This window comes from Physeter macrocephalus, chromosome 2 (assembly GCF_002837175.3).
Source record: "Physeter macrocephalus isolate SW-GA chromosome 2, ASM283717v5, whole genome shotgun sequence".
In the NCBI taxonomy this organism is placed as follows: Eukaryota; Metazoa; Chordata; class Mammalia; order Artiodactyla; family Physeteridae; genus Physeter; species Physeter macrocephalus.
The window spans coordinates 35,877,834-35,901,430 of record NC_041215.1 but is presented as its reverse complement, the minus strand read 5'-3'; the positions used below and the strand labels follow the sequence as shown (position 1 = coordinate 35,901,430).

General features: G+C 46.7%; 2 protein-coding genes across 7 annotated transcripts in view; both read left to right on the top strand.

The window, feature by feature from the left end:
* Nucleotides 1-19,675, top strand: part of AMMECR1L (AMMECR1 like) — a 20,362-nt gene extending 687 nt beyond the window's left edge. The window contains exons 2-9 of one of the 6 annotated variants that reach the window (XR_002890441.2): nucleotides 1,288-1,397; nucleotides 9,032-9,476; nucleotides 11,530-11,640; nucleotides 11,944-12,058; nucleotides 12,725-12,815; nucleotides 14,318-14,414; nucleotides 16,096-16,612; nucleotides 16,701-19,675. Coding sequence is in view for 4 of the 6 variants with exons in the window: in XM_055087375.1 (XP_054943350.1) it covers nucleotides 9,070-9,476; nucleotides 11,530-11,640; nucleotides 11,944-12,058; nucleotides 12,725-12,815; nucleotides 14,055-14,171; nucleotides 14,318-14,414; nucleotides 16,096-16,207 (1,050 nt within the window). In the remaining 2 variants the exon portion in view is untranslated. Of the gene's footprint in view, nucleotides 1-1,287; nucleotides 1,398-9,031; nucleotides 9,477-10,177; nucleotides 10,519-11,529; nucleotides 11,641-11,943; nucleotides 12,059-12,724; nucleotides 12,816-14,054; nucleotides 14,172-14,317; nucleotides 14,415-15,329; nucleotides 15,384-15,478; nucleotides 15,616-16,095 lie in introns of those variants that run through there. The other 5 variants (XR_002890442.3, XM_055087375.1, XM_028501388.2 and 2 more) reach the window with 5 other exon arrangements.
* A 3,354-nt stretch (nucleotides 19,676-23,029) lies between these two features.
* POLR2D (RNA polymerase II subunit D) overlaps nucleotides 23,030-23,597 on the top strand; it is a 9,563-nt gene continuing 8,995 nt past the window's right edge. Inside the window, exon 1 of the mRNA XM_024115045.3 lies at nucleotides 23,030-23,141. Within this exon, the coding sequence (XP_023970813.1) occupies nucleotides 23,069-23,141 (73 nt within the window). The 5' untranslated portion in view covers nucleotides 23,030-23,068. The remainder of the gene's footprint in view (nucleotides 23,142-23,597) is intronic.

Sequence of the window (23,597 nt, the reverse complement as noted above, 5' to 3'; positions counted from 1 at the left end):
CCGCCGGGAGATGGGGGGTAAGGGAGGCGCCCTGGGGGGGGGGGTGGTTGAACGCCCCTGCCCCTGGGCCGCGAGGCGAGGCCGGGCGAGGCTCCAGCTCCTTTCTGCACTCCCTCCAGGAAGCAGTCTCGGGTCGTGTAAAGTTTGGTGGTCTCCGGCGCCGCCTGGCGGCCCTCGCCCCCATTCCCCCCGCCCCCTCCCCCGCCCGATGTCTAGATTCCACCCCCGCGGCTCGGCCCTCGCTGCCCTACCAGTCGCTGGGTCGTCCCACCACTACTCCTGGCGCCCCGCGCTCTCCTTCCACCCCCTTTTCCTTACCATCACCTTTCTCTCTGCCTGTTTGGTTCCTCCCCGCTCTGGCCTCTCCTCTCCCCCCTGTATCTCGCCCTTTCCTTGCTGAACTCTCTTTCACACGCACGCTTTTGCCTCTTCTTCACTTTCTTCCCACCCCCACCCTCATTCTGTCTTTCCTTATCCACCCAGAGGCCCCGTTTCCATCATCCCTCCACCTGACACTCTTGTGGGTTTTATGCCTCCCTCCTTCCCAGGCTGTGAGCTTTGCCCTTCATTCTTCGCCCTCCTCCATCCCCTGTCCTGATCTGAACTCCTTACTTTGCCACACTCCCTCACCCTTATCCCTCTGGGCCTATCCTCTTTCACTGCCCTCTCCTAGGATAGAGTGGGTGGGGCCTGGAGTCTCCTGTTTACATCTTTGGGAATAACTCACATCTCTACTTCTGGGGGGGTGGGGAGAGTTGGTGAAGAGATTACGAAGAGATTTATGCCAGCCGAAGAGTATGAAGGGTGACTCTTACCTACAGTTATCATCTCCACCAGGGATAACAAGATGGCCTGGCCTCAGGACCCTGGCATGCTGTCCAGTAATCTTTCAGCACCATCTTTGCAGAGGATTTGGGAATCTGTTTGTATTCTGAAACCAGTGGAGAACCTTGAAATGGTGTATCTTGGCCTGAGAGCAAGTTGTGATCTAAATTAGTGGTGGAGGAAGTTTTAATATGTGTTTTATGTTCAGGTTCAATAAAACCTTTGATCTCCCTGTCCTCCCTTCTTGGTGACGGCACCAGGAATGAGATGATTTTGTGCATGGGGCTGCCCTTGCTGCCTTATATTTAGATTTTGAAATGTTTTGAATTAAAGAAAGCCTGTTCCTTAGCTTTTTTTTCTTTCTAGAAATTGCTCTGTTGAGTTGTAGTTGTTCAGAAACCATCTCTTACCTCGGCACTGCCTTGATTTTGTTCATTCACTGCACCTGCATTTCCATCTTAGGTACAGGAAGAAGGAATGGAATCGGAAGGAAGAAAATTCATTTCAGAGGCAAAATAGCTCCCCTCCTCTGTTATAGCTGTTCCCCTGGCAATACAAACTTTCTGCTTTCAGTGAGTATTACCTTGGACATACGTAGACTAGAATTTTGTTGCTTTTGCTCTTTTTTCGTTTTAGGCCTGTGCTAGGACTTTAGGATGTAGGTTTACTTTGTTCGCTTCTGTTATTCTGCTTCCATGAGGGTGTCCTAAAGCTGATGAATCCTTCCACTTGCTCTCTTTATATGTAAAGACAAGTTTACTTTCCGTAATCCCATTAGAGTGACCTAGATGGTGGTGTAGTATTACACTTACCCTTCGTGTACATAAGGTCTGCCTCCCACCCCTTCCCAAATTATGCATTTTTTAAAGACAAAGATCATAACTTGTAGGTTAATGCAGTTCCTGTCAAGGTCAATTTTTGGGTGTCTTCCACATGGGTATAATCTTCAGAGATTTTTGGAACATTTTGCCCTGAATCTGCTAGGGTGATACTGTTTTCTTAAAAATAATTAAAAGTCTACACGTAAACCAAGTTCTGGAAAAAAATTTTATTACTGCTGCGTTCCCCTCAAGTTTGTTAATAATGGTATGCAAACACTTGTAAGAGAGTTTTCCAGATTGCTTCGCGTCTTACTGGAGGCTCACAGCCACTCTGTGAGGAAGGCAGAGGACAAATATTTTCATTTTACAAATGAAAGAACCAAGGCCCAGAAAGATCTGGCACCCTGCCATGGCTCACATAGTAAAGGGAGGGGATCTAAAAAGATAACAAAGCATTTGACTCCTTGTGGTCGTGTTTTTCCTTAAGCGAAGTTGACATGAAAGTGTATAGTACTGTGTATTTTTCTAAATCTGTAAATTTTAAAAGCAATTGTATAGGTAGATCTCTTTTTCGCAGGGAAAATTTTCACACAGCAAATGTTTTGGATGTTTATGTGTGTATGATGGGCTTTCGTGTAGAAATGATTATTTGAAATGATGACCAGAATAATTGTGGGTCTTTCATCTGTTTCTTGGAATAGTTCCATAATAAGTAGGCCAGAATTATAGCTCAGGTGCCGTTTCACTGCTCAAATAATTATTAAATTGAATTTCAGTTCAACTCTGTGTCACAAAGGAAACAGCAGCCTGTTCCCTTCTGCGTAAAGCTTGGTTTGAATAGACATCCGGACAGTAAATAATAACAGAAGAAAATGCAGAGACCCCTTTTTTCTTTGCTTTTTGCCTACCTTCCAAATCCATTTTCTATGTTATAAGGTCATGCCCCCACATAGGCTGTTTTGAGGCTTCAAAAGGTGACTCTATATATTTTGTTTTCCACCTCCAGGCTTTTCTAGATGTTTTAATCTGGTTATTGTTGGAAATCTAACTACTTTGACTCAGTAGTTCTGTTAGTACTCAATATATATCAAGATTTCTGTAATAACAACATATTTAGCAAATTTAGTTTCTTTTTAGTATGGCTGCAAGCTTAAAAGAGGACCCTTGTAGAACAGAGCTGTGCACAACTCTCAGCCCACCATTCCTTATATTTCCTGGCATCTCACAATGGAAACAACAGCGGATGACTTATTAGAAGCATGGCTCTCCAAAGAGGAAAAGCATCAAGGTCATTAGAGTAATAACCCCATGTTAATGATATGATCTTTTAATGTATTTACGAAACAGAAGTAGAGTCACGGTTGTAGAGCACAAACTTATGGTTACCAGGGGAGAAGGGGGGGAGGGATAAATTGGGAGATTGGGATGGACATATACCCACTACTATATGTAAAACAGGTAACTAGTAAGAACCTACTGTATAGCACAGGGAAGTCTACTCAATACTCTGTAATGACCTATATGGGAAAAGAATAAAAAAAAAGTGGATATATGTATATGTATAACTGGTTCACTTTGCTCTACATCTGAAACTAACATGACATTGTAAATCACCTATACTCCAATAAAAATTTTTTTAAAATAATATCTTTGAGCCTACATGGTAGTTCTTAATAGAATTTTATTATGAGGACATTTATTTCTCTAGAAATTGTAAGAACTCAGAGCTATGTTATTTATATAACCAACCCTACTTTTATCGGTAAAGGTAGTCCTAGCATTAGTAATAGCAGATGCTTTAATAAATAGTAGTTCTGTGCCAGAGAACTGCTAGATGCTTTTCGTGTCCTAGTGGATTGCTCACAACTAAGCCCTCTGTGGTAGCAGGAGCCCAGGTCCACAGAGACGTGACAGCCTGCCTGAGTTTGTACCTGGTAAGTCAGATTTGGGATGTGAGCCTAGACAGTAACCCCAAAGCCTGGGCTGTCTCCTCCAAAGATGGGAGCTGCTCTGGGAAGGCACCAGCTTGTTGTTTTCAGTTGGACTTAGGAGCCTTGGAAGGGACCCCCAGCAAGGAAGGAAGGCCCTCCTGCCCAGCCAGCCACGTCTATCAGGGTGTCCTCATATCCTCCCCTCAGTACTGGTCTCCACACCTTGTTTATGTTTATAACATGAGCAATTTATGAGACATCATTTGTATTAACTCCTTTTTTAAAAATTTTTATTGGAGTATAGTTGTATATTAACCCCTGAAATCGTAAATTGCCCTCCAGACAAATAATGCTCCCTTGGGTAGCTCTTAAAGCGCCCCATCTTTGAAAAAGAAAAGGAAATTCTTTTCAAGTGCAGTTTAGAAACTAGGTGTGTCCTTTGGAAGGAAAGCCTTGAGCAACCTACAGTTCAACAGCACCCACGGCCAAGTCTAGGACTGACCAGTTACTGTGTTTTAGCCAAGAAGACGGCTACCACCATAAACCAAACCAAGAAGTTAATGTAGGGGATATTTGACGTGTTTTTTAGAATGAATTGTCCACGTTGGCTCTCCACCTTGCCATGAATTAAATCATTCCTTGGTTTGAGCTGAGTAGAGCTGACACTGTGTTTTGCTTTGTTTTTGTTTTTGTTTTTTTTTTGGCCGCACCGTGAGGCTTGCAGGATTTTAGGTACCCGGCCAGGGATCGAACCCAGGCCCCAGCAGTGATAACGCCGGGTCCTAACCACTGGACCGCCAGGGAATTCCCTGAGTTGACATTGTTGATAATAATAGATACTTGTGTTTTGGTCACTTTCAGCTTCTGACACACTCAACAGTTGGCGCCTCACAGTGAAACAAGAGTATCTAAAGGTCAGGTTATGCCATAAATATTCTTTTTGTGAGAAAGGCTAACTTAAATGGAATTGCTGGGAGATCTGTAGATAAGATTGTTGGTGTGTGTACCATGTGCAAGGCACTGTGTTAGGTTTTGCGAAAGAAAAAGCACAAATGCCACTCGGCCTCTGAGACTAAAGGTGTTGGTGAGTTCATTGCTGGCTGGAATTTAAGTGGCTTTGTAGGCCACTCGGCCCAGATCAACAACGCACTGCTCAGCTTTCCCACAGAGGGGGCCGGAGAGGTGCCTTTGTTGTGCACCCTCGTGAAGGCCAGGACCCCTTGAATATTGCGTGTCAGGTAAAGGATGTGGTGACTTTTTCAACACTGAGAGCAACTTTACTTCATTTGACACTTGCTAGGTTAGGCGGTCTTAAGAGGTAAAACAGTGATTCCTGTTATTTCCTCCAGCTTTTTGTGGAAGTATGGGTATTGTCTCCATCTGGTGGAAATCCAGTTTTAACTAGTTCTTTTTCATTGTTCGCTCTCAAGTGGACAGACAGTAGGAAAATGACATCACTACCGTTGGCCCTTAAAGTGGCCCTTGAGTTTAGCTTTGAAAGAGTAACCAACTGAAGGCTCCGAAGGCTGTTAGTGATATATGTGTTTACAAAGCAAGGGTTTTTGCCTGATTCCAGTTACTTCAGATGAACCAGCTTGACAGGAATAACATTTATTTACTCCTACTATGATCAGTCTACCATTGCTGGTAGTTTTTATGAGGTTTGGGGGAAGAGTGAGAACAAATGCGCACAGTCCTAGAAGAGGTAGAATATGCCATTGGGATATTTGTTTTTAGCTGGTCAGACAGCAGGTTAGTCTGTTGTATTGAAATGCTCTTATTCTGAGGGATCTCACACTGTGCCCTCAGAAGCCGAGCGGTTGGAGAAATGAATGTGTCTTTGGTCATTGTAGGACAGTCCCGGGAGCCGAGTCTGGGACACTTAGTTGTGGTGAGATGCCCACTTGGTTGGAGTGGGGTTAGAAGAGTCTCACTTTAAAGAGAAACTTGATGAAATTGATAGGTTGAGGTTGATATGGTAAGTGAAAGTACTCACTGCCAGCACCTGCACAGTCTTTCCTGTGGTTCACTTAACATTTGCTTGACACTGACAGATAGGTAAAATATTGGCCCCTTTAAAAACAAACCTTAGGGCTTCCCTGGTGGCGCAGTGGTTGAGAGTCCGCCTGCCGATGCAGGGGACACGGGTTCGTGCCCCGGTCCGGGAGGATCCCACGTGCCGCGGAGCGGCTGGGCCGGTGAGCCACGGCCGCTGAGCCTGCGCGTCCGGAGCCTGTGCTCCGCAACGGGAGAGGCCACAACAGTGAGAGGCCCGCGTACCGCAAAAAAGAAAAAAAAAAAAAAAAAAAAAAAAAAAAACCTAAAAATTCAGTAGGAGGTGGGGAGATGGAGTAAGTAGGCTGCAGATGAAATAAGATTGGCCCTTTGTTGAAAATTGTTAAAGCTGGGTATTGGGTTCATTACACTAATTTACTTTGTTTATGTTTGAAATTTTCTATAGATATAAATTTATGGAACAAATTTTTAAAGAAATGCCTTCTAATATATTTTTGAGGCGGAAAGTCTCTAACTCTGAGAATGTCGATTGAATTGTTTGCTTGGTGGCCTCCAGAGAAAGCTCGGGCCTAAGGAACCACAAGATTTGGGTGGGTTCTACTGATTACAGATCATAGTTGGGGAGGGGGAATTGTTAAATGTATTCTCTTGGTATCGGCTGTGATCATGCCCCACTGCAGATCGGTGATTGTACGTGATGTGTAGGCAGAACCTTCCTAGGCTTGAGCTCACCTGCCTTGGCATGGTTTGAAAATCCCTTCTATTGCTCTGTTGTAGGATGTTTCACAGTCAGGTAGCTGATAGCACCTGCAGAGACACACCTGAGTTGCCACTGTCTCATGACATTTTGCCCTTCCTTCAGGTGTGCTTTGGTGTAAGGAGAATGAGGAAAGATTTCTTTTTTTAACCTATTTTATCCCTCCTTTTTGCCTCTTTGAATTTTGGGACTCTCTAGAGGCAGAGCCTGAGGGCCCTGTTGGTGCTGTTAAAACTCTAGCTCTCGAGAGATGGTCCCTCTGCCTCATTCAACACGTGTCCTAAACCCCCTGCACACAGTTATGCACAAGGTGGAAAGTCAGGTAAGAGCTCAGAGGGCAGTGCCATCCCTTGTGGAGTCAAGGGACAATGGCAGGGGTACTGATGATTGTCAGGGGGATGGCAGAGATACTGGCTTTGGGCTTAGGTTTTGATTTTTTTTTTCCCCTGCTCCATTTTTGTTGGCAAGATTTTGCAAACTATTCTTTTGGTTTTTAGTATACCCTTGATCTTTTTTTTTTTTTTAAATCATGCCCTTAGGAAAGGAACTGAATCCAATGGATATTATTGGCAGGCCTCACTCTTCTTTGTGGCTTGGTGGGAAGACCCAGGCTTTGGAGTCTCACAGATGGACTGTGGTCCACATCCTGACTCTGCCACTTAGCGGCAGCTGGCTTTGGGCAGATTATCTTGCTCATTAAACCTAAGTTTCCTCCTTTGTAAAATGATGGTAATGTTGTCCTCCGTGCTGAGTGGTTTTGAGGACTCGGTGAAATCCTGTTTAAAGAGTACCCGTTCGATGCTCTAAGCCCTGAGTGCCCAGCGAAGTCCTGGCCTTCCGGGAGTTTCCATCCTGGTGGGAGCAGATGATAAGCCCAGATGATAAGAGCAGCTGACTTTATGCCAGATGCTGTATGGAAGCAGCTGGCACATAGTAAACTCAATTCTCCTAACAGCCCCATGAGGCACGTGCTCCTGTTATTCGCAGTTTGAGGGAACTGAGGCATAGAGAGGTTAATCCTGCAGGAAGCAGGATTTGAAGCCAGGCCTTTGGGCTCTGGAGGCAGCATTTCTAACGGAGATCTTCTGCCCCCTCTCTTCACAGTCCGAACAAGGCAGTGATATCCGTGCTCAGAAACAATCTAGTCACTGGAGGTTTTACTGCATCAAGTGCATGAGGCTTTCTCAAAAAGAAGCCCCTGTTTCAGGCCAGACATTGAAGCATGCAAGCTGTTATTCCTCTACTAGAGACAACTTTCATCTTCTGAAGAACTGTCTTAGATACAAAAATGTGTTTTTGTTAGGGATCAGCATATATCAAGAACATAAGCAATATTTGTGAAATTTTTGTATCTCATTCAACCTAAAGTGGCAGGTTGTTTTTGTAGAAATTACGGCATTGCAAACGGGTACGTGCATGTCTAATTTGATGTAAAAGGTTGTAGAATTTACAATCAAAATACTACACAGTAGAGTAGTGCCTAAAAGGCAATTGTGTGCTACGTGTTCAAGCCATGGGGAAAATTTTAGGTAGGAATTATATATATTTTTTGAGTGGGAGGGCTACAACTAACAGGTAATGACTTGAGGAAAAACAAAGTGTACTTTTGTCAAGTCAGCAGAATTTTACAAACTTTGGTATTATCGACATTGAAATAACTAGGATCTCTTTTCCTGAGCCTGCTGATTACAGACAACAGAAAGGATCTTGGTCATGTTATAGCTATATATCTTTACCTTAGGCTTTTTAAGAAAAAGAATTTAGTGGAAAAAGATTCCTTCCTCCCCTTAATCAGTTGGGGCTCTCCGATTTCCTGGGCCATCTGATGCCACATTTTGTTAAGCTGATGGCTTTGCATCTGTCTGCCTTACTATGACAGGGCAGAAATGGCTACCTCACAGAAGGGCTGTGAAGCTTGGGTCATTTGTGTGAATAAAGGTTTCTGCTAGGTTGTAGCTTTTTTTGAATGGGGTCTTGAAAGAACAGAAGTGTAGAACTTGGAGTGAGTTCAGAGGAGAACCAAAGAAAGTGAGTAAGGCTGTGCAGGACAGCTGTGAGGACGGAAAGGTGGGCGGGGAGCCCGGTGTTAGAAAGCGTGCTCTCGTCAGAACAGCTGCTGCCTTTCATCTTCACAGAGGTCCGGGGCTAAAATTACACAGATAAATTGAAGTTAGTCATGAGGAAAATGTGGAAAGGATGTGGTTAACAAGGAAAAGCATGAAAGTTCCTCTGGGGTTCTTTAAAAATAGGGTGATTCAGTTTGGAGCCTCTAAAAAGGTAGAGAAAGCATCCTGATGAGGAGCCTGACAGGTCAGGTGCAGTCTTCCAGTCGGTCTTGAAACGTCCCCATTCAGCTACACGCTGGCTGCCACCCCACCCTTCTTTCTGCCCAGGGAGTCCTGGGCAAGAGGGAGCTGCTTGTAGCCTGCCTCCGTCCGTGGTGATGATAACCTTTATGGAAAATGGAAAATAGCTCCCCCTGAGGAAGAGGTTAGGCGCCTTCGGTCTGGAACTCAGGGTCTCTTCTAGCCCACCGGTCTGCCACCCTTTGCACCAATGTGACCTGGGCAAGAAAGAATTCGATGGCTCCTACCCTCTCCATGGGGACCCTTTCTCTTTGAATTTTGTGTTCTTGAAGCTAACCACTTGCGTTAATGCTTGCGTGTTCTCTTCTGGGTTAGGGTTCCGCAGCATTCCAGACCTCAAGCACTGGTTCAGGATGGGAAAAAGACGCTGCGTCCCCCCGCTGGAGCCCAAGCTGGCGGCAGGCTGTTGTGGGGTTAAGAAGCCTAAGCTGTCTGCAGGTGGGACGCACGGTCACGGGAGCCAGTCCACAGCCGTCCCCGGCTCCAGCGCGGGGCCTCTTCAGAACCACCAGCATGTGGACGGCGGCGGTGGTCGCGAGAACGTGTCGGACTTAACTCTGGGACCTGGAAACCCTCCCATCACACGGATGAACCCCGCATCGGGAGCGCTGAGCCCTCTCCCCAGGCCCAATGGAACTGCCAGCGCCACCAAGAATCTGGTGGTGACCGCAGAGATGTGCTGCTACTGCTTCGACGTCCTCTACTGTCACCTCTACGGCTTCCCACAGCCACGCCTTCCTAGATTCACCAATGACCCCTAGTGAGTAAAGCGGTCGCGTGTCGGGATGGTGAGAAAGGCATGACGCCTCTGTCGGGGGCATTCTCTTGAGAGAGTCTGCTACTTACGAAAAGCTTAACATGATTTGGGCAAAGGTTGATGGGAATAGGATGATGAGAAATGTGCAGCCAATGTCTAGAACACTCACTGGGCTCAGTAATGGAAGGGTACTAGGCTGTGTTTGCAGGAGTGGTTGGCTTGTCAGAGTAATGTTCCGGGAATCAGGAGGGTTTCGTTCTTGGTCTTCTGTTGGTTCAAATGGCAGTGGGTAGGTCATTTAACCTCTCACATGGAGAAGTCACACCATCACACCATTGTGGACCCGAGCACCGTTGAAGCCCAAGTGACCTGCCAGTGTCTGGGTGCCAGGTGGGAGGCTAGGAGCTCATTTAGTGGGAGCTGAGATGCTCTTAACAAGGGTCCCCTCACTTGGTTCATTGTCAGTCCCATGGGGCTGCCGGCACCCCACCAGGAATGTCAGAATTTGCTTTACTGTTTCTAGTTCAAGACTCTGTTATTTGTCCCAAGTCCCCTCGAGGTGTCAATGACTTTAATAAGGAATATGTGTAAAGGGTAAAGTCAAGCGAAGATGCTCATATGCCAATGCTTTCTTTCTCAACTGGAAGCAGCTTTGAGGTGGCTTTAAAGAGCACTGCTGCTTTTTTATTTTTATTTTTTTAGGAGATGCTTTTAGAGCATTCACTGACTGATCATCATTCCTCGACTGTTAATGCCATACTGAGGCGGTGCCTAGCCCCACTGGGCAGGGAATGGAGGAGTATGAAGAAAAAGTCCTTGCTCTCGGAAGACTTGAGTTGGCAGATCACACACAGAAGCTAAATAGTGTTCACACACCGTCTGGGCAGAGGTGGAGAGGAAGTTACTCCTGTGATTGTGTCAGAGGAGAAGAAATGCAGAGAAAAATGTGCTCACTCTTTAGGGAAGTATTGCCGTGCGATACCGTGAACAGAAAAATCCTGACTGAGTCGGTGGAGAGTCTAAGCCTTGATCTGAGTGGGATCAGGTGTGTCCCTTGCAGGAGAGGGACATGGGTTTGGAGGAGTAGGTGGTGGCCGCAGCAGTGTAGGGTGTGGAGACAGTGGAATTCTTGAAGGGTTTTTGAGCAGGTTTTGGAACATTAACTTTGGCTGGTGGTGTTCAAGTATTTTACTGGAAGGAAAAGATGGGTAGGTGGGAGATCCTGCTTTGTAATAATGATCAAAGTCAGATAACTTAAAAAATTTAAGTTGCTTTTGAGAAGTGTTAACTCAAGAATCAAAGAGGTAAGGGCATAGGAATATGGAGGAATTTCAGGAAGAGGGGACAGCCCTGTAACCTCTGCCTAAAACATCGGTCAGCGTCGATCGGATGTAGCCTAATGCAGCATGACTTGGGCCTAGAAAGTGGTTAACTTCTGCTAAGAATAAGCTTTTTATTTTATCTTAGCGGCGCCACTTGGCTTGCGGGATCCTCGTTTCCCCACCAGGGATCGAACCCGAGCCCTCGGCAGTGAAAGCGCAGAGTCCTAACCCCTGGACTGCCGGGGAAGTCCCCAAGAATAACCTTTCTTGAGGAGACTTTTTCTTTTTTTCTGGAATTTATGAGCAGGAGAGGCAGAAATAACGATGGGCACGACGTGGGGCTGAGCGGAGAAGGTGTGCAGGCCCCGTGTGTCTTCGTGAAGGTAGGACTGGGAGCATAGACACATGAAAAGAGAGAAACAAGAGGAGAAAGGCGTGGAGAACTAGAAGAAGAAGGAAGGAGCTGAGTCCTGGGCAGAGGAAGAAGAAAACGGCTCGTCCACGCGGTGGTAGAGCGGGGTGAGGCTGTGAGCAGGGGCCTTTCTTCTCATGCCTCGTGGCGATTTCTCTCCACTTACACCCTGGGGCTGCGCGGCTCCGGCTCCAGAGGGCAGAGAGGGCAGAGCCTTTCAGACAGCCCGCATCAGAAAACCATCCTTGAGGGGAAGAGCAGATGAACAGGGATAGAGCCGAGGTTTTCTTCTTCCCTGATTGATGTGTGCTTGCTCTTTCAGTCCGCTCTTTGTGACGTGGAAGACAGGGCGGGACAAGCGGCTTCGTGGCTGCATTGGGACCTTCTCAGCCATGAATCTTCATTCAGGACTCAGGGAATACACGCTAACCAGGTAATGGCAACCGCACGTAAGACTGGTAGATTATTGGCAAAAATGGAGAAAAACTGCCTGTCTCTTTTGAGTGGCGAAGTCCAAGTGTTCTCTTTTGGATAATCAGGAAATGCAGGGGAATTAATCTGGTGAGTCACTTACCAGTCCAAGTATAGGCAGCTAGTGGCATCAGGTTGTTTTCAGCATGTTCGGGCTGATGGATAGTGGATGTTTTCTGCAGAGCTCAAGAGCCGTAAACGTTCGGCACATGATGTTGGCTCCCAACTCCGGAGCAGCCTCACTTATGTTTTCTGTCCCCTCCAGTGCACTTAAGGACAGCCGATTCCCCCCCCTGACCCGAGAGGAGCTGCCTAAACTTTTCTGCTCTGTCTCCCTCCTTACTAACTTTGAGGATGCCAGTGATTACCTGGACTGGGAGGTGAGAACAGCCGCATTTGGAACTCTGCATCTCTCGTTGCATTTGGGTTCGGGTTAGTACATGGTAATGTATCTCCTTCATTGAGCGAGGGTATGAGAATGTGAAAGCGGAGTTTGGAAGGAATTGCAGGCAACTTGGGTGACAGAGAAGGTGCTACGGTATTAGAAGTAGGAGGAAATGGGAAGGCTTTCTTCTCCCATTCTTCCCAGTCTGCTCTGTGCCACATCCTTTTCCCGTGTCTCATAAGAAATAGGAATGGGGATAAAGGAGAACATTCCTGATTCTTTGTGGTAAGCCCTCGAATAAAAGTTGTTATCAGGAGCCTTGTGTGAAGAGTCAGGAACCCAGATCAAAACCCTGTGGCATGTTCTTTTAATGGAGTAGATTAAAGGTGGAATATGCAAGATCTTTGGATGAACTGTTGAGAGAACTTATTTCTATAGCCTCCGTACTCTCAGAGAGGTGGCTGCACGTAGACCCTCACTTTCCCTAAAGCAGCAGTTTCTTTGGCTTCCATGCCTGAGAGAGAAAGTCATGAAAGGCAAGAGCCTCCCCTTTTCTCAGCCCTGGGTCAAGCTGGTCAGGGGACAGTGTCGATTTATATGAGGATAATTGAAGTTCCACTAGAGTGAGTAAATGCCATTTACTGGTTGTGTGTTTTTGTAGGTTGGGGTCCATGGGATTCGAATTGAATTCATCAATGAAAAAGGTGTCAAACGTACAGCCACATATTTACCTGAGGTTGCAAAGGAACAAGGTGAGTTGGACGAATGGAATTTCCGTGAATGATACTGTTCACAGTGTAGCCAAGTAAAGGGCAGGAAAGTGGAGTGTGGTGCCTTTCAGCCTAACTGTAACTAAGAATGAGTGCCTTTCTTCCTCTCCCCATATCTATCAAGTTCTCAAAGAATGAGAAACTCCCCAAAAGATGTAGGAGCTGGGAAGAGAAGAGGGGTAAAGACTTCCCGTGCCCAGCTGCTCGTTTCACGTACTTTCAGTGAGTAGTAGTATTTCTTGGCCCCCAAAACTGCAGTGGTTAATTGTAGGAAAATTCCAGCAATCAACTTGGTCATATTATGGAGCTCATTGTAAAGGGAGGTTGCCCGTATTAGTGGGTTTTGACCTTTTGGTCGTGAGTTACTACGCAGTGTTATAATTGGAAGAATGCAGAACATAATCTCTCCTGTTTTTTTAAAGAACTCAGTAGGTACTTAGTTCTTACAGTGGGACAAGAAAGGTAGGAAATGGGTCGGGCAGGTTTTCTCTTTAAAAGCATAGTTAGAAGAATACCTTAAAATGCCGCTCGTGCAGTCTGGTGTATGACCCAGTTTTCTTTCTTTCTTGGAACTGGTCTATTTTTTGAAAATAATATGTATGTGTTAGGTGTGAACCTGGAATAGAGAAAAATATCCGTTTCAGTATATCGGTGAACTAATTATGTGGACAGGGCTTGCCTTGTTGGTTCCCATCGTGGTTGTGTTTAAACTTTTTCAAGAGCAGTGAGGATATGGCATAAAAAGGAGGAAGCCTTTTAACCACTTCGTTGAGATCATAAATCTGGCCTTTCTGTCCAAGGAGGCACACCAGGAGTTATTTCCTAATAGTGAGATGTGATGATAATATAGGTAAATAATCAAGCACTTTTGCCATTTGAAAACTGGTTGGGAAAATTAAAAAATCAAGGCACCTACTGCAGTAATTTAGGGGGTTCTCTTTGGTTTTAAATTTGATATATTTGGTTATATCTGTTGAAAATGTTTCAAGGACAACACAGCGGTAGATGTGTGAACACCTTCCCATCCTTCCTAAAGGAACAGTTTCCTTCCTGCTGTCAAGTCTCTGTAGTAGAAAACGACTCCTAGAAATCATCGAAACGAAGGAAGGGCACACGAAGGAATACAAGCGCAGAGTATGAATTCTCTCTTCTCCCAGGACAGCCCTGGTTACAGCACTAGGCCAACAGGCTGGTCTACGCTGGGACCGTGTTTGCTCCTAGATGGTTATCCTGGGATCATATCTGACAGGAAAGAGTCAGAAGCAGGGGGCCTGGGGACAGCCGTTAGTGACGTGTGTTGGGCGTCATCTCACATCTCGGATTCCCCTTGGACTGCCAGTGAGGCAGACGGGGACGCGGGGCAGTGCCCAGGCTTGCTCTGCCCGCAGCAGACCTGGCTGCTTCTGTTCTGTCACCGTGGGGTTAGAGCATGGCCCATTCTTGTGTCACTGTGCGCTGACCTCAGTGTCCTGCCTTCTCCTCAGACTGGGATCAGATCCAGACGATAGACTCCTTGCTCAGGAAAGGTGGCTTTAAGGCTCCAATTACCAGTGAATTCAGAAAAACCATCAAACTCACCAGGTAAGCCACTGTCTTATTTTCCTTGTCATTTTAATTCAGTTGGGGTTGGATGGAGGATACTTTTGACAGACAGGGGAAGAGAAAAATTTTCTCTGTTAATGTCTCTAAACCAAAGAAGTATGGGTGAGGTTGAAGCTCTGAGGACGCAGTGGCAGCAAAGGCAGAGACTCCCCAGCATCCTGGGCGTGTCCACGGCTAAGCTGCTAGCACAGTGGGAGCAGAGCAGCCGCTGAGCAGGTCGTGGGTGTCTTTGTCAGACCCACTTGCTGGGAGGCTGAGCGGGAAGGCTGGAGGCAGGAGAAAAGGCTCTCAGTACAGAAGTCCAGGGCCAGTCGAAGTCGTCACATGTAGTGAGGTGGCCTGTTGATGGAATAGTACCAAGGAAACGCCTCTGCCTGCTTGGAGCTAATACTTCTGTGGGGAGGCTGCCTAGTGTAGGAAAATATGCATGGACTGGACTCTGAATCCCAGCTCCACCACTTCCTAGCTGTGTGACCTGGGCCAGTTTTTCCACCTCTCTGAGCAGAAAAAAAAAATTTCCTGTCTGTAAGAGGTGAATCATAATGCCTTGGGGTTGTTTCAGGGTGTGGTAAGGTAATGTATGAAGAAGTGCTAGTCCAGGGCCAGGCAACATTGTAGGTGGTCAGTAGATGTCAGTCCTCTTCCCATCCCTACTGAAATCGGAAACACTGAAAGGTTTAGCTTCTGTGGGGTTTCTGTGGACCTCTGTTGGCCTGTTCATCTGTAAAATGCTGAATAATCAATATCGTAACCTCACAGGTCTATTTGGAAGATAACCCCGTGTTTCCGAAATGCTTTGGATTCCAAAAAAAGAAAAATCTTCAAATACAAAGCATTATTATTATCATTATTATTATAATTTATTTGAACAGCCATTTCCCTGTCAAAATTCAGGAATAATCACCTTGCAGTGGAGGAGTGATTACAGTGGGAAAGAGATGGCTCTGGGTAAGGATTGTCACACCCAGCTCCTGTGGTCTGTAGTAGGCTCCATAGGTTTGTAACACCCCATGCTTCGCATCCTGACTCATGGCTCTTTCCAGAGCAAGGCCAAAGTGCTATGAATTCTGTTCTGATGACCCTGTGATATGATATGGCATATTCATCTGGAAAGTGAGACCCATCCTCTCTAGCCCCAGGATCTTTTAACCTGCTTCGTCAGAATTTGACCCAGAATTAGGTATCTGTGCCCCTTTTAGTTTATAAATAACTTGTTTGTTGCTTTTCTGCAAGTTGAGGTTGCATTTCTGTCAAATTTATCACATTTTAACCTGAAAGTAGATATGCATTTTACACTGGGCATTGGTGCAGCCATCTTCCAGTCTGCTACCCATGTAATTTGACCTTGAAATTCTTCATCCAGACCCTAGTAGCAGATTGCTTAAGAGCAGCCTGGTGATAAGCATATGAAGTGTTTAAAGGTGGGATGTGCAGAAAACAGATTCTCAGGGGTGAATTGTGATTGTGCTTTTTCATCTTGTTCATTTGTAATAACAACACTGTTTTCTTGTGCTGTCTTTCATTTTCTGTAAGTAAGATTGCTCTTGGTCTTCCATTTTATTCTTTCAAAATGTGGAATAAGCTTTTGGTTTTCTCTGCTGCGTGACTACAAAATGAAGTGTCTGGGGTTCCTAATACCCTTTCCTGTTTCCTTATACAGGTACCGCAGTGAGAAGGTGACAATCAGTTATGCAGAATATATTGCTTCTCGACAGCACTGTTTCCAGAATGGCACTCTTCATGCCCCGCCCCTCTACAATCATTACTCCTGACACACGGCTGCATGACCAGTCCCACCCCCCCGTGGCCACCAATGGCTATGACATCATTGGAGCAGATGCCTCCTCTTCCTGGTCCAGTTACTTTTATTACTGCACCATTTTATGATGCTAGCTTCCGTTGCCAAGTCTGCCTCCAGCTGACTGAGGGGGGCGGGGTTACATCGAATGAAACTGAACTTGAGGGGCCCAAGCCTTATCTCAGCCTTTCCTCAGTATGGGGTTCCGTTGGATTGGGGCTCCTCCGTGACTAGTGAGAATTCCGTGTGGGTTCAGAAGACCTTGGCTGCAGGTGCCGCTGGTGATTTGCTGCCTGTGTGTTGGCCACTCAGTGGAAGCTGGAATTGATGGTCCATGAAGGCTTAGCCCACACACACCCCTGCAGCCTCCCCAGATCGAGTAGGTGTATTCTTCTGGCAGTCTGGGCAACGGAGACCAACAAGAAACGTTTTTAGGTTGTTTTAAATTCCTTTTTTTAAACTTCCAGTGTATCGCATACCACGAGTTGATCTCAACCTCCATGCTTCGTAAGTGGACGCCATGTTAGGGTCGAACGTGGGCACCGTGAGTCGTTTGCGGCTCCTGGACAGAGACCCACCTCAAGATCGGAAGCCCTTTGGATGGCGTTGCAGATCTCATTGCTCAGTTAGCCTCAAAGGTTTTAATTCTCATCCCGCTATCAGTTGGATTTTCTGGCACTCTTCCTGCATTGAGTCTCCTGGTATTGAACGGAGCGCTGTGGTGTAGCCTGCTGAGGAATGGACTGGGATGTCCGCGGGAGGTCCTGATGGCATCGCTGCGTGCAGTGTCGAGGGAGAGACCTCTTCCTTACCACCCGGCTACCTCACTCCTCTACTGGTGGCAGTGCCTATAGCTGGATCTAGGTTCTCAGAGGGCAGAGGTGTTCAGACAAGCACTTGGGTTGGGCTCTAGGAGGGCACGTCGGCATAGGAGAGAGTCCAGGGTCTCTAAGCTGTTTTTCTGTTCAGGCAAACATCCTGAGAGACCTTTAAGCCGAGGAGTTCCTTTTTTCTAGTTTGCCTGGAGAAGTGGGAAAACTGTCGCTGTTACAGTCCTTACAGGACTTTAGAACAAAGCTGTGTCGTTAAACAAGGTGAATCTTTATCTTGCCTAACAAGCCGGGAATCTTCACCCCACCATGGCAGAGTTCCAAATAGCTCATTTTATTCTAGGTCATTCATACTTCCATGTGGCATATTTCCCTTTCTCGTTGTTGCTGATTCCAAATACCTGTCAGCAAGTTTCTCCTCCCTCTTGCCTATTCTTCACTCATATGGTGGCAAAGTTCATAGAAGCTGGGGACTTGGAAGACGCTTCGAAAACATGGTCACAGAGGCACTGCTGAAACGATTCACAGGAAAAGGTGGCCAGTTGGAAGAAAGGACCCTACGGGTGATACACTGGTTTTCAACAACGTGTTTAGAGAACTCGACGCGGATTGGGTGTCAACCCAGTGAACACAATGTTTTGATTTAATTTATTTTTAATGTTTATGTGGTAGTGGTGTGGCTTTCCGAAATGGGCACATGTTCAAGTCAGAGGGTCTTTGGAGTTTTCTTCTGCCGGGAGCGGGGGAGGGGGAGCAGGGGCACGATCTAAGGAGCGACACACGTGCTGTTCTAGGCGTAGTTGTCTCGTTTCTTGAAGAGATGGTAAGGGTGAGCAAGGTGAGCTCGGCACCGTCCTGTGCTGTTGGCGAGGGTGTGGAACGGGCCAGGGAAGCGCCGGCTGACGTCTGGATGCGCGGGCTGGGCTCCTGCACGCCGCCGCCTTTCCCTCGCGGTGTTCATGAAAACAGGCTTCCGAAGAGGAAGGGATTGTTTCGTGATTTCCTGCTGCTGAGAATAATAAATGTCTTGTTGCAAATAAATGTGACGGCAGTTACTCTTAGGTGCCATGGATCGGTGTCAGGGTGGTCAGCAGCTCTGGACTAAACCGCCCACCTCCAGTTTGTACAACAGTATTGATACATAGGGCTACACTCATTCCTGTTCAAGTCTTCTATGTTGAAAGTTGTGTTTAATTTCTAAAGTTTAAAAAAAGCAAAAAAAATGGTGCTAAACTTTCACCCCTGAGCACGCTCAGTGAGACTGGTCATGCAAGCATTTTCAGTGCCATGCTCTTTCAAGCCTATTTTTTCTCGTAGAAATGTTGCCCTGTTTGTCTTCCCCAACATATAGTATGTTTTTTATTTTATTGAGGGTGGGGTAGGATACCTGCCATTTAAGAAAATGAACAGAAAATTTAAAAACCCAGGAAATGGGGAGGGGGGGAAATCAGTGCACAAGAATCGGGCTCCTGAAGCCCAGCACCACACTGACGATGGCTCCGTGGGCTCCCTTCACTCTCTGGAGTGAAGAAGTCTGACTCCCTGCACATTCCCTCACGCCCCCATCCAAGTCCAGCAGTGGAGATGCTCGAGGTCCTCTTGCCTTGGCAAGGGGACTCAGGAGTCGACCGAGGAAAACTGGCCCCGTGAGGGATGGCACTGTCAGTGTCTGTCCCGAATGGAGCCTAGTCAGGAAGTGGTCTGGAAGTATACGGTCAAGGTCACCTCCTGAAGATGTATGGCAGGTGGCTCTCAGGAAAAATACTAAGTCTGGATCATCCACGTGGCAGCTTTGCGTAGGGAGATGACAGCTCCGAACTGGAACTGACCTGCCTTCCACGTGCTTGACCACAGCAGTGATGAGGGCGGCCAGTCCACGTGGTGGGAGTGGTGGGTTTAAAGAGAAGGAGGGTTTTTCTGCTCGGTGTTTTCTTTGTCCTTGGGCTGCTCAAGCTGAACAGTAACCACTGTTTTCAAGGAACCAGCCCCACCTTGGCTGGTTTGGTTCGGAGTTCGTTTCATCCCTAGCTGTGAGTGCCTTTTGGTCTGGAAGGTTGGCTTGTCTCATAATACCCACAGCTAGGACATTCTCTCTGTAATTTCGAATTGTCCTTGTTCTCCATTAACGAAAAGAGAATGTCTGATCGCTAGAGTTCGTCGGTGTTGGATTGTTTCCACTGTGAGGTTCTTAAACTTTTTCGCTTCATGATATTAAAGCAACTCACGTTAGAGACCCTTTCAACATGAAAGGTTTGTAGTTGAGACATTACATATATTTTATTGTTTATAATAAATATCTGTACAAAAGTCCTGGGTGTTAATTTTAATATTTGCACAAGATCTGTTTTCCATGATATGTTAACACCTAAAATTTCACTAACTGTCGATGTTATTTTCTATTGAGATTCTGGAGCCTAGGGAGCTATTTGTTCTTTTTGTTTATTTTCATTCTTATTTCCCTGAAGCAAGAGACTTTGTATGGCCTTCAGTGCAAAGACTTTAGACCAATTCTTTGTATTACACTTGGTTGCCTCTTGGCTATATAACTTCTGAGTGCAAATCATTGAACTCTTTAACAAAGTATTGTAGAGAATAAATCATAATGGGTAAAATTTGTTCTTTGTCTTGCCTCTTTTTCTTTGAATAGTAGTAATAGTCATTTTATTATTATTATTTTAGTCATTTTTATTTTATTTTTTAAATTTTTATTTATTTATTTATTTAATTTTGGCTGCGTTGGGTCTTCATGGCTGCGCGAGGGCTTTTCTCTAGTTGCAGCACGCGGGCTTCTCACTGCGGTGGCTTCTCCCGTTGTGGAGCACAGGCTCCAGGAGCGTGGGCCTCAGCACTTGTGGCACACGGGCTCCAGAGCGCAAGGCTCAGTAGTTGTGGCTCACGGGCTTAGTTGCTCCGCGACACGTGGGATCCCCCCGGACCAGGGCTGGAACCCGTGTCCCCTGCACTGGCAGGCAGACTCCCAACCACTGCACCACGAGGGAAGAAGCCCCTAGTCATTTTATTTTTAAAGACAGCCAACCAGATCATATTTATTCAGCCTGCATGTTTTTGTGTGGTGTTCATGATACCCAATAACCTTGCACTTTTATTTATTTATTTTTTGTGGTTGGTAGTAATGCCATTGGTTTATTAGAGCCAACTTTTCTGAACTAAGGTTTGTGAACCCTTTAAAATTTGGATTTTTCTAGAAAGAAGGTTCATAGTTCTCATTAGGTTCTCCAGTGAAACTGACCTTGCCCAGAAAGCTACAACCTGAACTCGGGGGTGGGGGGGGATCCTCAAATTTAAGATGTCATTTGGTGAGGTTAATTAACCCAAACAAAGACCCTGGGACGTTGGTGTGGTCTGACCTAAAGGAAGATGTTTCTTGCTTTTGGATGGCCCAGAAAGGATGAGGTGTGTTTGGAGAAAATGGCAAGGAATAATTTTTCAAACCTTACAAACATTCCTATGTTGATATTGTTAGTCTTTGGTTTAAATTTTTATTTGCAAGGATGTAAAAAATTTTTTTTAACATACCCAGTTCTGAAGCCCTTACAACTTGGCCACAGGTATACGCTGTCAGGGTTAGATGATAATTTCGGAAATAGATCACAACTGGTTAAACACAGACTTTGGTAATAACTCTGGGGTGTGTGAGAGGAATTCTGTTCCTTCAAGAAAAATTATAGTTCTAGAGATTAGTATTCCATGTTTGCAGTTAAACAGCATGGAATTCCATATTGGTTTTTTTGGTTTTGGTGGTGGTAAAAGATATATAACACAAAATTTGACATTTTAAACTCATTCTGTTGTCTGAAACGTGAACTAAGCCATGTGGTCAGAGATCGGTGGTTCTTGTGAGACTGAGGGTGGAGGAAGTGCTCTAAAGCTGCTTCCAGATCAATCTAGGGTCTGTGACCTTGGCTTGAATATCTGCCTTTGAAAGGCACTCGCTGGGCTGGTTGAAGAACTTGACCCTGAGCCAATACAGTACAAAGAACCATAGTAGCTCTTGAGGAGCATAATGACCTCTTTCTCTGTATCCTTCCGTATCTCTCATACCACTTGCCACTTTCTGTCTTTTATGATGGAAAATAAGTCCAGATCTTGCATCAACTACTCTTAGTGAGCTCCTTTTGGGGACAGCTCTAGGACTGATTCATCTTTTTAACCTCAGGGTTTTGCACTTAAGTATTTATGATGGTTTTCCTGAATGAAAATGTGGACAAACCAACCTATGAAACATCACTATGTATTATTTGTTATTCTCCTTTCTTCTCTCTTCACCTGTTGACTTCTCTTCTGCTGTGTGTGTTGGGTATCCGGCTAGCCCTAGGGGCAGCCCGTTGTAAGTCCAGTAAGTAACAGTTGCTCTGTAAAGCCCTGTTGGATGGATAGATGACAGAAAGAGGCCTATGCTGAGTTCAGGACCATTTCCCACACCCAGCTGCTGCATGTCCCCAGACTCCTCGGGACATCGGTCCACAGCGGTAATGAACTGTGTAGGAAAGCCCTTCAAGGCGGTAATAAGCTCTAACAATACTATATAACCTGCCATTAATTCACCGGATACATTTCTTCTGGAAATACAGATACAAGGCAAATTAACTTTGTGAAAATATATTTATAAATCAAAGGAATACAGGTACGTATTCTCGTCTGGTAAACATCCTCATTCATTTTCTGTTTACAGAGTTCACATGATACCGAAACGTGGTTCACTCCTGAGCCAAGTAGTGCACTGTGATTATTTCCTTCATTGTACAGCCATCTGTCTTCTCTCAAGTTGGAAACTTTTTCATTTGCTTACTTATCTTTTTTAAAATTTATTTATTTATTTTTGGCTGCATTGGGTCTTCGTTGCTGCCGGCGGGCTTTCTCTAGTTGCAGCGAGCAGGGGCTACTCTTCGTTGCGGGTGTGCAGGCTTCTCGCTGCGGTGGCTTCTCTTCTTGCGGAGCACGGGCTCTAGGCACGTGGGCTTCAGTAGTTGTGTCACGCGGGCTCAGTAGTTGTGGCTCATGGCCTCTAGAGCGCAGGCTCAGTAGTTGTGGCGCACGGGCTTAGTTGCTCCGCGGCATGTGGGATCTTCCCGGACCAGGGATCCCAGGGATTGAACCCGTGTCCCTTGCATTGTCAGGCAGATTCTTAACCACTGCGCCACCAGTAAAGCCCCTGGTTACTTTTCTAAGTATCATCCAAATGTTCCAACAGGCCTCTCAATATCACTATCCACATGTTGAGAAGCATTGGAAAAAACCCACTACGAATCAAACATTTTAAACGCTAAGGCATTGTAAGAAATTACACTGTATGTTTTCGGAGTCACCTACCCAGCGTCCCATCAACGACAGTTCCTTGGGTCGGTCAGCGCATTCCTGCATCTCATCTAATCCTTCCCTACGCCCTGGGAAGCAGGTATCCTCATCCACACTTCACCGGTGACTTAGCTGGGGCTCAGAAAGGCCAAGTGACCAGGGCTTCCCTGGTGGCACAGTGGTTGAGAGTCCGCCTGCCGATGCAGGAGACACGGGTTCGTGCCCCGGTCCGGGAGGATCCCACATGCCGCGGAGAGGCTGGTCTCGTGAGCCATGGCGGCTGAGCCTGTGCTCCGCAACGGGAGAGGCCACAACAGTGAGAGGCCCGCGTACCGCAAAAAAAAAAAAAAAAAAAAGAAAGGCCAAGTGACCAGTCCCCACGACGCGCGGCGAAGGGCGTACTGGAGAAGAGAAGGACGGTTTCTCTGGAAGCGGCCAGCGCAAGACGCCCCTTGGCCCTCCGGGAACCCCCGCGATCCCACGGCTCTGGCCCGCCTCCGCTTCCTTAAGGGAAGCTCCAAGCCGCTGCAAGTCCTTCGGCCCCGCCCTCCCCGTCGGGGTCCCGCCCACCCACCGTGGCCCGCCCATCCCAGTGGAGCCCCGCCCCGTCCCCAAGACCACGCCCCCTCCGTGGCCGCGGCTCGGCGCTTCCGCTTCCGGCGGTGTGGGCCGCGGTGCGCGGTGAGACGATGGCGGCCGGAGGCAGTGATCCTCGGGCTGGCGACGTAGAGGAGGACGCCTCACAGCTCATCTTTCCCAAAGGTGCGGCCTGGGGCTGCCGGACTGCCCCCGTGGTCCTGCGTGGTCGCCGCAGACCTGGGCAGGCGCAGCGAAGGGCAGGGAGGAGGGGGATGCGGGCCGGCAGGGCAAGGTGCCGCGGGAGCGGGCCAGGCGGAGTCCACGTCTGCAGCCCTGGAGCCGTCGTCGGCGCCCAACTCCACACCGCCCCTGGGCGGCCTCTTGCTCCTGTTTAAGTAGTTCGTTTTATCCGATAAGCTGCGACGTGCTGGAGGGCTGTATCAAAGATAAAGCTGACACTAAAGGGAAAAGGATAGATTTTAATCAGTAATATACTATTGCAATAGGAAAGAGAGTCAAGCGTGGACTCATCTAAACTTCGATCTGTAGAGGTGACTGGGCATTTTATTGTTTTTTTGTTTTTTTGTTTTTTTGGTACGCGGGTCTCTCACTGTTGTGGCCTCTCCCGTTGCGGAGCAC